General features: G+C 41.1%; 3 protein-coding genes across 4 annotated transcripts; 1 reads left to right on the forward strand and 2 right to left on the reverse strand.

Annotated features, from left to right (window-relative positions):
* Positions 1–598: 598 nt before the first annotated feature.
* Positions 599–2,666, reverse strand: LOC137956904 (peroxidase 29-like). Of its 2 annotated transcripts, XM_068804570.1 has the most exons (4): positions 2,588–2,666; positions 2,270–2,421; positions 1,362–1,719; positions 599–1,226 (listed from the first exon to the last, which is right to left on the reverse strand). In XM_068804570.1, exons 1-4 carry the CDS (start codon positions 2,646–2,648, stop codon positions 826–828), a joined length of 972 nt encoding a protein of 323 aa, XP_068660671.1. In that variant the 5' UTR covers positions 2,649–2,666; the 3' UTR covers positions 599–825. The 2 variants fall into 2 exon arrangements, with proteins under 2 accessions (XP_068660671.1, XP_068660670.1); XM_068804569.1 differs by lacking the exon at positions 2,588–2,666 and having other exon boundaries at positions 2,270–2,539.
* Positions 2,667–3,682: 1,016 nt separating this feature from the next.
* Positions 3,683–5,666, forward strand: LOC137957246 (probable pectinesterase 67). The gene is made up of 5 exons (XM_068804992.1): positions 3,683–4,193; positions 4,302–4,464; positions 4,642–4,848; positions 4,966–5,213; positions 5,365–5,666. Exons 1-5 carry the CDS (start codon positions 3,907–3,909, stop codon positions 5,513–5,515), a joined length of 1,056 nt encoding a protein of 351 aa, XP_068661093.1. The 5' UTR covers positions 3,683–3,906; the 3' UTR covers positions 5,516–5,666.
* Positions 5,667–7,442: 1,776 nt separating this feature from the next.
* Positions 7,443–8,726, reverse strand: LOC137957063 (glycine-rich cell wall structural protein-like). Its single transcript, XM_068804764.1, has one exon. It carries the CDS (start codon positions 8,653–8,655, stop codon positions 7,579–7,581), a length of 1,077 nt encoding a protein of 358 aa, XP_068660865.1. The 5' UTR covers positions 8,656–8,726; the 3' UTR covers positions 7,443–7,578.
* Between the last annotated feature and the right edge of the window lie 5,775 nt (positions 8,727–14,501).

The raw sequence follows: 14,501 nt of genomic DNA on the forward strand, positions 1-14,501 counted from the left end.
CCCCTCACTTACTGGGCGCACTAACAGGTTTCGGCCCACTTTCCCCAACGTAAGTGAAATACACTTCACTTACGCTATGCACTAACAGGCCCTTAATTAGAGTTCCAGAGTTAGTGTGACAACTAGAATTCTTATTCACATTTTTGAAAAATAAAAAATATACATTTAATACAGTTAATTGAATCTATGACATAATTTATATAAATATTTGATAATCAAAATCGATAATAATGATTATAGCTAGTATATTAATATTTTATCAAATTACTAAATACTTTATAACAATAAAGTATTAATTAGAGTTACTAAGAAGTTATTATTTTATTAAAATTTTATAATTAATAATAAATCATATTTATCATTTATGTGAATTATGTAAAATAAATAAACTTCAAATTAAATAATATTTTTATTATTTTATATAAATTTAAATAAAATTTAACATTCATTCTAGATTAAATTATTTAATAATATTTATTATTATAATTTTTTAATTTATACTACTAAAAATGAGAAGGACTAAAATTATTTTTCTTATTTCAATTATTGGATATATTATAGGAATTCCATAAGTACTAGAAAAATCGGAGCTTTCTAATTTATCCAAACCGCCTCATTCAATTCATTCAAGACGTGCCCTCGCCTCACCTCGCTTACTCTACTCATTCAACTCGTTCCTTGATGCTCGCTGCCCTACTGTTGACGAGTTGCAGACAGGAAACCTCGGTAAGAGAAGGAGGAATCAATCGATAGGTGATCTGCAGGGTAAATTCTTGCATATTCGTAACACGAAGCAAATCACTGGCCTTAAATTAGAAATTTTCCTTAATCAATCCTGTTGCAGCTCCTGACCACCCGACCTTGATCTCCAGTTAAGACACCAGACGACGCCAGCTTGATGAAAGCAGTAGTGAAAACCTCGAAGAAATAGTTCTGGTCCCTGGCGAATTCCGCAACGATTGGAGCAGTGCGAGGGTCCTTTGAAATCTCTGCGTCAACCCTCAGTAACCCTCTACCGTCGACTATGTCTCGGTAGTACTGGTTGTCAAATACCAAGTTGGTTAGATCATTTATGAGGAAGGTAGTTTTGGCGAGTGAACCCGTTTTCCTGCAGCTAAGTTTCAGAAACTTTTGGAACTGAGATCTCAGTCCAATTTTTTCTTCCGGTTGATCCTCGCGGTTCATATTAATGTTGATGCAGTGACTTATTCCGATTGTATGAGCGCCTGCACAAGCAGGTTATGCGAAGGTGACAACACTTGATAATATTGCAGAAACATAACTAATTGTAAGAATGCCCCAGTGATGCAGGAAGATGATTGAACAATGCAAGAGAGGACGTCTGTAAGTGACAGCAGTACCTAGAAGGGCGACGGCTTCCTCCGCGTTCATTCCTTTGTCTGTGAAGATACCGAGCATGGCGTCAACGCCGGTGGCGGCAGAAGGGAGAAGAGCATCAGCGAGCTTATAGCTTGCAGTGAGAGCATCCCTTCTGCCGAGTGGAACTCTTATCCTGGGTCCACCTGTCACACAGACAGCTTCGCGGGCAGCAAGTACAAGCAGATCAGCGCATGAAACTTGTCCGGGGCACTCGGTTTCTACAACCGATTTTATCATTCCGATGGCGTCTCTTTTCCTTATTCCGAAGTTCTTATCAGAAGTCATCTCGGACGTCACATTGTCCCCTTGTGAATCGAGGAGGATCGAAGCATCACAGCCCTGCAATGATGGAAGATGAAGCTTAAAATCTCATATTCAGAGAAAGAAGTACAGTCAAAAGCAGTTGGCACCATGAGAGTACGCCCATGGCTTCATCACTGTACTGTGCAGGAGCGTTAATGGGTGATTGAAAATTCAAGCGAAGGCAAAAACGATAGGTGATTGAGAGTAATGGTCTTTTGGTCCTCGTCTGGATGGGTGTTTCACAATTTATTGCTCCTGTGTTACAGGTGAGTTGCCAGGGATAACGAAGGAGCCTTACGCCTTAAAGACTGGCACCGACAAACAATGCCTAACTAGGACTAAGATAGCCGGTTGAAACGCAAGACCGGCACTCGACATGCATGACCAACATTTTCGGAAAAAAAAGTTGAGAAAAAAAACGACAATGACCTAGAAAGAATTTGATATTAACAGGTTCAGTTACAAAGGCTGATCGAAAAACCAAAAGTAAGAACATGCAAGCATTTTAGAATTTTGATTCAGCATGGTCAGATTACTTATTTAATCACTTCTGAGTTTGTGAAAGCTAAAAGATTCAGACAGAAACCTGAACTTGACAATCATGGAACATGAGCCTCAGCAAAGCTGCCGGAGAAGTCGGATCAGCGAGAAAAACGGGAGACAGTCCTTCTCTGACGAGCCTCTCAACTTGTGGACATGTTTCGTCGTAGAAACTGTAGGAGAGTGAATTCCCACCTCCTTCCGCAAGCAACCGAAAGATATGAAGAAGAAGAAGAAGAAGAAGCGACATGAGTACAAACGTGCTTCTCATTGGCATCCAGTGAAGCTCTACTTGCTTCCCGGCTCTGTTGAGATGACTAGAAAATGGAGAGATCTTAAATAGATAAGAGGGAACTCAACTCACCGCAGTAGGGCAAAAAGTAAGCTTTTCTTTTTACAGAGTGACCTTTACGAGGTTCAGCCATTGATGGCTAGGATCCTTCTCCATACTGAGAAGCTGATAAGCCTCTAAAAACAGATTTGTTCTTTCTTGGGTGAGGTGAACCAGTTGTCTTTGGCATTTATACATCAAATTAGAAGAAGATAAAATCTTTTCTTTCTAAGTAAACAGAACCACTGCTTGCGTGCATCGAAGGCAAAAATAAATACGGGGCTCTTTTCATGTATGGCAGTGGCCACTGGCCAGCGTCTCGCTGCCCCATACTTGAAACAGTCACTGAAAGGACACGCAAATGGAAAACAGGATGCTTATGATGCAAATTTTTATACCTCCAAACAGAGAAAGCACGACAGGAAGAGGAAGCAGATAATTAGAAACTTTTTTTTTTGTTTTCTTATTTCGTCCTATTTCAGCTCTCCGTGTTCAAGCAGCAACCGTGAAATCCATAGCCCATATATATAAAATCACATGACGACAAAGCCAGCAGTGGAATCGAACCCCCACCTACTTCTTCCTCTTCCAGATTTCGCGTAGGCTGGATTCTTTTGCTGTATCGCTTACAGCAAGGTCGACACCGAATCGGAATGTGGATCTGCAAGGCACAGGGAAAACTACCCTGAAATGGTTCTGGTCTTTTACTGCAGACACGGGGGAGTGAATGAGAGTTATTCGTCGCAACCACCCCCTCTGATTTCCGTCATCAGGGAGGTCGGACAGAGGTAAAGGGGAGATATCTTTAAAATCCACCTAAAAAACACACGGGACTGGATTGGCTTTCTCGGAAATCCTACCATTCTTAGCATTCCGGGGTGGCATCAAACCAAACCGGTTTGTTAATAGCGACCCCGGCTCAAATCCATTAATTTTTTTTTTTTTATCTCGAATCGAATTTGACATCGGGTTTCGGGTTCGTTTAAATAAACTTAGACCCACACGAGTGGACATCCTGATTTCATGGAGGACGTTGGCCTAGAAACCTCCACGGGCTCGCATGCACGTTACCTGCTGCTTAAAAATAGAGAAACGGCCGCCGTGTCTCCTCCGCGTGAAAGACTTCCAGCCAACTTTCCCGCGCTCTTGCATGGAGAATTCTTCCGCCACAGCTACATATTGCAGGATCCGACTCAGTAACAGAAAAAAACGAGAAACAAACTCAACTGATCGAAGCAGAAATTAAAATAGCATTCTTTAATGGCTTCCTCATCTTCTCTTAAGAGCCTCCCCCCTTCAACCCTCCACCCCAGAAGCACCAGCATCTCAACCCTTCAACAAATTTATCAAACATGTCCCGGTCTCCGTTCTCATCATCGCCGTTGCCGACACGCGCGCCTCTTCCTCTCTTGGCGACGCTTTTTGTTCTCACATTCACTTCGTTTCACATGGCTAATGGCAGCATCGATGATCTTCGCGTAGATTCTTTTCTAATAACCTCGAAGATCGAGACTAATCGTACTATATTGGTTGATCAATCAGGCAATGGAGATTTCAAGACGGTCATGGCTGCCATTGACGCAGTACAGGAAGGAAATTCTCACTGGGTTCTCATCCACGTCAGGGCTGGGCTTTACAAGTAGGCTTGATTATTAGAACTGAGATCTCTTTCATCTTCCGAAGGTGCCGATGATCAAGTATTAGCAGTACTTGAAATTATCTGAGTTCTCTTTTCTCTGTAAAACAGGGAAAAGATCGAAATACCGGAGAACAAACCGTACATATTCATGAGAGGAAATGGGAAGGGCAGGACCAATATCGTATGGGATGAAAGCTCCACCAACAACAACGACTCTGCGACTTTCACAGTGAAGTCCCCTCACTTCGTTGCCTGGGGTATCAGTTTTAAGGTTCGGCCTCTTCTCCTTTCACGGAACACCATTAATATCCTGAACTAGTTGAAGTTTTCTCCTGGGTCCAATGCAATTTGAAAAATTGAAAACCCCCAAAATGTTGAATTCGAATATAGTCAATTGCCGAAGCTGAAGGTGAGTTATCCTTGGACTCATCCTTGTGCTGAATTGCAGAATATCGCCCCAGTGGGTGAGGCTGGGACTTCAAAGAACCGATCAGTTGCGGCATATGTTGCGGCTGATAAGGTTGCCTTCTATCACTGCGGCTTTTACAGTTCCCACAACACGCTCTTCGATTCCAGAGGCAGACATTATTATGAGAGTTGCTACATCACAGGTTCCATCGATTTTATATTTGGTCATGGCAAATCCATCTTCGAGGTGAGCGCATAACCCCATCGTACATTCTTGAAGACCAACAGACGCTTGAGCATGCATCAACGAAGTCTGGGTTGATTGTTGTGCTCTGCTAAAATTATAGCTGGTTTCTGGATGCAGAGCTGCGAGATCTTCGTGGTTGCAGACAAGCGAACCACCATCCGCGGATCCATCACGGCGCAGTACAGGGGTGAGGCCGATGAAGAAACAGGTTTTGTGTTCTTGAAGGGGAAGGTGTACGGAATTGGAGGCGTCTACTTGGGGCGAGCAAGAGCTGCCCATTCCAGAGTTATCTTTGCCAAGACTTATCTCTCCAAGACCATCGTCCCCGAGGGCTGGACTAACTGGAGCTACGACGACACAGTAGAGTATGGCCATATCACCCATGGAATCCCCACCGATAAAGATTAGAGAATTTCAAAATGGACTTAAAAATTTCTTCACTTTTTCTTTTCTTTTGTGAGACGGAATTGGTTCCTTACGAACTAATGACGCTTAATGAAATCTTTGATTCTGCAGTAATCTAGTCCTGGGAGAGTACCACTGCCATGGACCAGGAGCAGAAACCGCCGGACGTGTTCCGTGGTCCAAGCAACTCACCGAAGCGGAGGCTGAGAAATTCTTTTCGATCAATTTCATCGACGGAAAAGACTGGCTTCCGGTTTGCTAGACCAGCGAGGATTTTTCTTCCTTTCCTCATTGCCATTGTACTCTGCAAGTCTGTTTCATATTTTTTAGGTGATCTTTCGGACAATTCAAGGTCCCAACAATGTAGCCCAGTTCTTGAGCTCATAAACATCACAGTATTTTGTAACCAAAGAATGGAGGAGTTGGATCATTGATTCTGGCCTCGCATTGGGTAAATAAACACAATCTACAATCCCAACTGGGCACCATCTAAGCTTTCTATACAGAAGTTATTAAGGTTTTGCTGTAACGAAATACTTTTGCTATTTGACTGCTGCCAGAAATTCCTTAGCGCCGTGTGAGATGCTTGCAGAGTTGTCTCCCTCCTCTCAATTGTTTAATCGCCAAATCTTTGAACAATTGATCAGACCACAAGCTCCTTAAAAACAAAAGTTTTCTGATTATTTCAAGAAAATAGAGGATGGTCTTCGTAGGTTCGAGGTACTCACAAAAAATTACGCAAAAAGCACCGCGTATTTTGTCCGTATTGGATTTTGTCAATTTGCGTCTGCCAGAGTTGCTAACAGTGCCCCTCTCCTTGTCGGGTTCGACCCGGAAACGAAGAGCGAGAGTTGATTTCCTGCTTTTGCTTATTGACGGTGCGGATCCTTCGATTGAGCAACTCTTGTGTGTCGGTTTCTGTTTAATCTCTCGTCTCTGTACTACCGACTTCCTCTTCTTCTCCTTCCCACGGATAACAAATGGCTTTCTGATTCTTCTCTTGCTTTACAACAATTGTGTACGAGGTCTCTCTGTGTTCCCTTTTCCCATAAATGTCATCAATTGCTACGGTTGTAATGAATTATATCTCATTCTCACAGCCAGTTGCAGAAACATCATCGATGGAGCCGAATCATCAAAGCCCTAGCCCAGATATCCGAACATCCTCTTGCTGCGCTGCGGGAACCGGGTGAAGCTCATCTGCGGAGCTAGCTTTACTATAAGTTCGGCAACTCTATTAGAACGTGGTCGATCGTTTACACGCTTGCTGGAGGCGGGACACAATCGATTAAATTCATATAAATGAAGAGAGGATAATGGTTACAAGTATAAACTGGATAAATTAAATTTGCAATCGATTGCAATAATCGTGCGGCGAAGGCCTCTGTCGTGAATGCTGTGAATGAAAGGATTGAGGCTGCCAGACAAATTGCCCCTGTTCGGAGACCGTGGTTGATGGTCGGTGTCAAGGATGATCAAGACCTACACTTCAGGAATGCTGGTGAGTGCCTGGTTTTAAATTCGTCGTCCTAAACTGATAACAAATGGAATTTCTGTGAGTGTTCTCAGGATGAAGCATGCTTATACTTCCTTGTTCTTATATATTCATCTCACTTACTTGTCTTCTGTCAACTGTTAGGTGGATTCAATATCGAGAACATATTAAAGTGAAGAGATTGTAGTATTTGCAGAGCTTTCCTTCTGTTTTTTGAAGTGATGCAGTAACAGTTTTACATGGGATTTCTGAGTTCCAAATTTCTCAGTCGACATGTCGCGTCCTTCTATTTTACATTAATGGCGCATGACGGGATTAAACTTTTGCCGAATCAAGGAGTCCACTTATGCGGCGGCCGTGAACGTGAGGACTCGTCACTGTCCGAGCTTAAACACCGAATTAACTGTGATTTGAGTGTTTGACAACGATTCACGTTAGAGAATCAACTCTTGGTCTCAGTTACAGTATTGGTGTTCGAGGTAGAATTGTTTAAGCCAACGAACAGTTTTGTTCGAACCAGCCTGTTTAGATAATGAAGTGGAACTTGCGTCTTGAAGATCAGGCGAGAACAAATGCAAGAAAGGCATTTAACATATTTCATATTTATAAGAGATAACTTGCGTCTTCGTTAGAAGCATATCCAATATAAGTTAAGAACTTTAGTCGTTTATAAAATTGAGACAAAAAGATGTGATAAGGGAATTCCAATGGACGAGTGCCAAAGATTTAAAGATCTTTTATTCATTAGTCTCTATTTAACTAGAGTTTATGGGTTCAGACCGCTGAGGTACATTAGACGTGCAGCATGGCACAGATGATGCATCAGAGGTTCAAAAACCTCCCTCGCCACCACCTCCTCCACCTCCGGAGCCGCCGCCAAATCCTCCACCTCCGCCTTTTCCACCGCCGAATCCTCCACCTTTGCCACCTCCAAATCCGCCACCAGCGCCTCCACCGATTCCTCCACCACCGCCTTTGCCACCTCCAATGCCACCACCAGAGCCTCCTCCTATTCCTCCGCCACCGCCAACACCTCCACCAACTCCTCCACCTCCACCTTTGCCTCCTCCAAAGCCACCGCCTGATCCTCCACCACCACCTTTGCCACCTCCAATGCCACCGCCTGATCCTCCGCCAATTCCTCCACCACCACCTTTGCCACCACCTGATCCTCCACCGATTCCTCCACCACCACCTTTGCCTCCACCGAAGCCACCACCTGATCCTCCACCAATTCCTCCACCACCACCTTTGCCTCCTCCGATCCCACCGCCAGATCCTCCACCAATTCCTCCACCACCACCTTTGCCTCCTCCAATCCCACCGCCCGATCCTCCACCGCCACCTTTGCCTCCTCCGAAGCCACCACCTGATCCTCCACCAATTCCTCCACCGCCACCTTTGCCTCCTCCGAAGCCACCACCTGATCCTCCACCAATGCCTCCACCGCCACCTTTGCCTCCTCCAATCCCACCGCCCGATCCTCCACCGCCACCTTTGCCTCCTCCGAAGCCACCACCTGATCCTCCACCAATTCCTCCACTGCCACCTTTGCCTCCTCCGAAGCCACCACCTGATCCTCCACCAATGCCTCCACCGCCACCTTTGCCTCCTCCGAAGCCACCCCCAGCACCACCACCTTTTCCACCTCCAAAACCGCCGCCGCCTCCTCCACCTCCAAAGCCACCACCACCTTTACCTCCTCCAAAGCCAGCCCCGGCACCGCCACCTTTACCACCTCCAAAGCCTCCACCACCTCCAAACCCACCCCCACCACCTACTCCATCAGTGCTAATCTCAGTGAGGGCTTCTTCCTCAAGCCGCCGACTCTCAGCTACGCCAGCAGCAACCACCAGAACCACCAAAGTCAAACCCAGCGCAACCAACCCTTTAGGGAAATTCCCCATTTCTTTCGACTTTCAGGGAAACAAAGGTTGAAGACGAGCAAACAGAAGCAAACCGCGAGAGAGGGAATGCTTTGTTGTCTCAGTTGGGATCCTCTCACTCTATTTATAGTGTAAGAGGTATAAATTCGAGAAATCCATAAACGCAAGGGAAGTCTCTCTCAAGGCGACGTACACAATTGCATGGCAAGATGCCTCAAAGTCGTCGTCCTTCTTCGTATTCAATGGACGGCAACCCATTATTGCACTCCCTCAACCCCCAACTAACCAAATGCTCCCTACGGCTTGAGATTCAAACAAGAAAAGAAAGAAAAACCCAGTAAATCAATTTGCTTTCCTTTCATTCAAGCAGCTATAAAGAAAAGACGATTTTTCACTCTGTTATTCGACACAGAAACATTCCGTTCATCTTCTTTTCCTGTTTTGCAACTTGCTTCAACAGTCTCTGGAGTAAATAAAGGACCGTAATTCTTACCAGATATACCTGCTTATGGAAGTACTTACAGGGGCGTATCATGCCCGACACATCTGGGCGAGAAGCACAACCACGTTTGAAATCTGCATTCAATAAATGGAAGGACAGATCAGCTTATCGTCGGTACAGCCATTTGTGGATATAATCAGTTCGTTTGTCTATTCTAATCTCATCTTCATAACAGTGGTGGAAGTCAAGTGGAGTGGGAACAGGACCTGCGCCGAATCGCTGAAATTAATGAAATTTACGGTACATCAAACAAAATGGAGCGGCGTCTCCTTTTATCAGAGGCTATTGCCGTGGATATTTTGACCTGGGAAGATATCTCTGCTTCTGGACGCATTCTGGGACTGATACTTCAGAAGCCATAGATGGTTCTATAGAACTGCAGCAGATTAGGGGATTATCTGGGTAAGTAGATGTTATCGCGGATAAAGGTTTGAAATTTTTGCCTACAACAGTAAATTTTTATAGGCAAAAATTCAAAGTCTTTGACCATGAAGTTGAATTTGCACGACTTAAGCCTTCACTCCTACCTACCACTGGGGGTGGCATTGAGCCGAGCCGAGCCCGAACCTGCTTATGTTCGAGTCGAGCTTGATTTAAATATTTCGAGCCGAGCTTTGAGCCGAGCCTCGTCTCGAGCCTAAAATTGTTATCGAGCTCGAGCTTAACGAGTTCGAGCTCGACAAACATTTAAAACTTTTCAAAAAATATATATCGAATAAAATGTATATAAAATTATACATACATTTTACATAAAATTGGGCATGACCTTTACATAAAATTGGGCATAACCTCTACTTAAAATTTAGTATAATATATATAATACTTGTATAAAATTTGGCATGACCTCTACTTAAAATTGGGCATAATCAATATACATAATACCTGCATAAACACTCCATAAACACTCCATAAAATTGTCTACACATTCCATAAACACTTCATGAAATTGTTTATACACTCCATAAAATAATCTAAACACTCCATACACTACATAATATTATAAATAAACTCCATACAATAATCAAACACAACAAAATTAAATAAAATATCACTATCAATTTACAATCACCCAAATAAAAACTATAAATCCTTTAAATAAAATCCTATTACTATTACAGACTTACTAGAAAATTACAAGAAATATTTTAAATTTTTCTTAGGAAAGTTAAATGGACCTCTTATTGCCTTTTCTATGGAAATAAATAAAGATTAATAATTAATCTAATATATTATTATACTTATCGATAAATTTTTAATTACATAAAATGTCAAACACAAAATTGCTATGAAAATTGCCTCATGCTCAAAGTATTATATCATCAACTGTCAAATACTTATTCAAAATTTTTCTATATGGTTTTCTAACCCATCTTGGCAAGAAAATCTTACTTGGAAAATTATATGATTTTTTAAAAAGAATTTATAATTAGAAAAATATTTTGAAAAAATATGAGGCACTAATGGTCCCTATATTTCTATTAAAAATATCTTTTCAACATTTATTGAAAAAACCACTAGTAGTCTTTAGAAACGTATTTCTACTAAAATATCTTTTCAAGTTATTTAAGAGCCATGAGGAAAGGACAAAGAGTTTTTTTTTTCCTTGTTTATGATCTCGCACATAGGGGTGGCTTTGAATAAATTATATATAAAATTATGCATACATTTTTAAAAAATATAATGATAGGGGCGGTTCAGGATTGAATTTCAATAATGGATTAAAATGCACCAATATTAATATTTTTTACTCCAATTGTTGTCTAGCTTGTTTTGTAATTTTTGAATCTGGCCATAATTTGTTATGGCGTCCTTAGTGCCCTTAGATAAAAATTTATATTCTAGGAAAAACTAAAAATATTTTTCCTATGATACATATTCCCAAAAAAACCTTTAAATAAAATCTTATTACTATTAGTGACTTATTAGAAAATTAAAAGTAATATTTTAAAATTTTCTTAGGAAAGTTAAATGGACCTTTTATTGTCTCTTCTAGGGAAATAAATAAAAATTAATAATCAATCTAATATATTATTATACTTATCGATAAATTTTTAATTAAATAAAATATCAAACACAAAATTGCAATGAAAATTGCTTCATGCTAAAAGTATTATAGCATCAACTGTTAAATACTTATTCAAAAATTTTCTATACAGTTTTTTACCCCATCTTGGTACGAAAAATCTTACTTAGAAAATTATATGATTTTTAATAAAAAAATTCAATTAGAAAAACAAACATGAGACACTAATAGTTTATAGAAAATTATTTCTATAAAATTTATTTTAAATTTTTTCCAAAGGAAAAAGTTTTTTTTATTTTTTTATTTTATGATCTCGCACGTGCGAGATCATCTTCTCGCGAGGGAAGGGGGAGATTATTTCTCCCCTGTTCTGGTTTTCCGCCGAGAGGCGGAGGGAAGGGGGTTACGATGCCGGGGAGGACCTATCGTCGAGGATGACGGCCACAATAGAGTCGGCCGTGACGGAAGCGGCGATGACGGAAACAGAGGCGACGGCGAGGAGAGGAAAAAATCGAACGGACGGCCACAGAGGCAGCCGGTGAGAAGCAGCGACGGCGGTATAGACGCCGGCGAACAGCTACGACGGCGGTAGAGGCGGCGACAACAACCGATGGGAGGGATCAGCGGTGACGAGGGGGGAGGAAAATTTTTTCCCCCCCTCGCTTTCGCTCCCGCTCCCCCGCTCACTCGCGACCCGTTACCGAGTCATACCGATCCGACTCATTTCGAACCGGCTCGCGAGCCGACGAACCGAACCTAGCTTCGGTCGAGCTCGGCTCGTTAAGGTAAACGAGCCGATTTCGGTGCTCGAGCTCATTAAATGACGAATCGAACCGAGCCGGCTCACGAACCGGCTCGGTTCGAAGCCACCCCTACCTACAACAATTACATTTTGTTAGTAAATTTTTGACATGAGCTAATCCTTTAGTTCTACCTACAATAATTACATTTTGTTAGTAAAATTTTAATATGTGTGTGTACGAAATTTAGATTTTTATAAAGAGAGTTTATTTTTAAAATTAATTAATTTTATTATAATTTTTTCAAAGTTCAAAATTTGCAGGGAGAGCTGTTTTCTAAAAATAATTGATTTCGTTTCATAATTTTTTCCTCGTAAAAATTATATAATAATATATAACAAAAAATATACATATAAAAACCGAAATGTACAAAAATATACATCTAGATTAAATAACAAGTGTACGCAATATCATTCAAAGGGAGGACTCGGTCTACATGCATCTGTCTGATAGCCATTGATCATGATCGGACGACTGAGATAAGGTTTCACATGTTTCGCATCAAATGGTTTTTTGTATTGGATGATATTTTCTAAAAAAACTAAATAAAATATGTATCTAATAATAAAATAATAATAAAAAATACATATATACGTCTGAAGATGCAATAAATAATGAGTAAATAAATTTAAAATATACAAATTAATAAATTTTAAAATATAAAAAAGGTGAAATTGTTGTAAAAGGAAAGAAACGAAAAATAGGAATACAATATATACATGCATAAATCGTTAATAGTTAAATAAAAAACCATTAATAGTATAAAACACATATTGCAAAAACGACAATGCATTAATATAATTACTTCAATAAGAATATGTTATTTAAGTATCTTAAATAAACCACTAAATAACACCTAGAAAGTCAGGAGATTAGAGGTGTTAATTGTATTATCTGCCATGGATTAGAACTGAAACAAAAAATCTTACCCATATATGTAATTAAATAATTTTACTTATTTACCCATTTTATCATTTATTAAATGGAAAGAAATTGGATAATTTCATACCTATTTACCCATTTACTAATTATGTCAGGGTATTATTATAATTTCCTTATATACCTATTTACAAGACCTTGTTATGTACGTTACTATATGATGTTTTATTATATTTAAATATTGTAAACATTTTGTTACATATTTTAAGCTTTGAGAATTTGTTATATATTTAATTAATTTTTATTTTTATTTCATATATATGTTTACCCATTTACCCGGTTCTTAACTGGGTAAATAAATGAAACCAAAATGCCTTAAAAAGTAATATTCTCTTCCTCTTCCATCCACTCTCTACTAACCTTGTCTTTCTAATAAATATCGTCCATTCGACGATGTGGCAGAGACAACACAGGGCAGGGGTGGGGGAAAGTCCGGCGTGGTGCAGCACCGACAAGAACTGGTGGGGACGATCAACGGAGCTGACGACATGTGACATTGTCGGGTGTTGAAGTACCTAGCCAATACATCCCAAAAGACCGGCCTGTCAGGAGCGGAAGACATAGGTACTTAACCCCAAACTGAGGATCCAGGCCAAGCGTGAAACTTAACACGCCCCCTCACGCGAGGCACAAGCGGCTAGTTTCCAATGCTCCCTCGTGTCGTGTGAGTCGACATCCCCCTTTGGGGATTCGAAACCACGACCTACCAGCTCTGATACCAAATGTTGAAGTACCTAGCTAATACATCCCAAAAGACCGACCTGCCAGGAGCGAAAGACATAGGTACTTAACCCCGGACCGAGGATCCGGGCCGAGCATGAAACTTAACATCGGGGTCGAGAAGGTTCAACAACCGCAACGGGAAGGTTTGAGCGAAGGTGTGACAGTGGCAACGGAGGCACAAGGTCACGCATGTCCTGGGGGTGGAGGTAGACCCAACCAGGGGGCTAGAGTTCAGGAAGCCACCATGAAACTGTTCCACTAGAGGAGTGATTGTAGCAAAATTTATTTTTTACAGGCTTTCCAAGCCATTGAAGGGGAGATAAAGATGTTCTTTTTTCGGGTACAGGGAGCTGGTAGTGAGTTGGAGATCATGGCAGAGATGACGGAGAGGAATGTGGGGCCAAATGTGGTCACTTACAGTACTGTTATCGACAGATTTGCCAAAGCTGGGAGACTGGATGAACCTTTAAATTTGTTCAAGAAGATGAAGTATGCAGGGATTGGACTGGACAGGGTCTCGTATAATACACTGGTTTCAATATACGCCAAGCTTGGGAGGTTTCAAGAGGCTCTGGGTGTTTGTGCAAAAATGGAAAGTGTAGGAATAAAGAAAGATTTTGTTACCTATAAATGAAGGGAAAGTCTCATCTGCTTCTCTAATTTCTTGAGCCAGTATTTAATTTTTTCAATTAGCATCTTCCTTATTACCAGCAACGTCATGACAACATAATTATAAAATGTAGCTTTAAGCTTTAATTAGTAACAATGAATCCTCGTTTTGGGTGCAGTCCTTTAGCCTACTCCACCGATTCATCATAGATCTCTTCCATTCTGAACTTTAAAATAAAGCCTCCTTACGTCTATGCTTAAGACTACCACC

The sequence above is a fragment of the Aristolochia californica genome, unplaced genomic scaffold (genome assembly GCF_029961685.1).
Source record: "Aristolochia californica isolate CCGP_79_NKW_82.1479 unplaced genomic scaffold, dmAriCali1.0.hap1 SCAF_2, whole genome shotgun sequence".
NCBI lineage: Eukaryota > Viridiplantae > Streptophyta > Magnoliopsida > Piperales > Aristolochiaceae > Aristolochia > Aristolochia californica.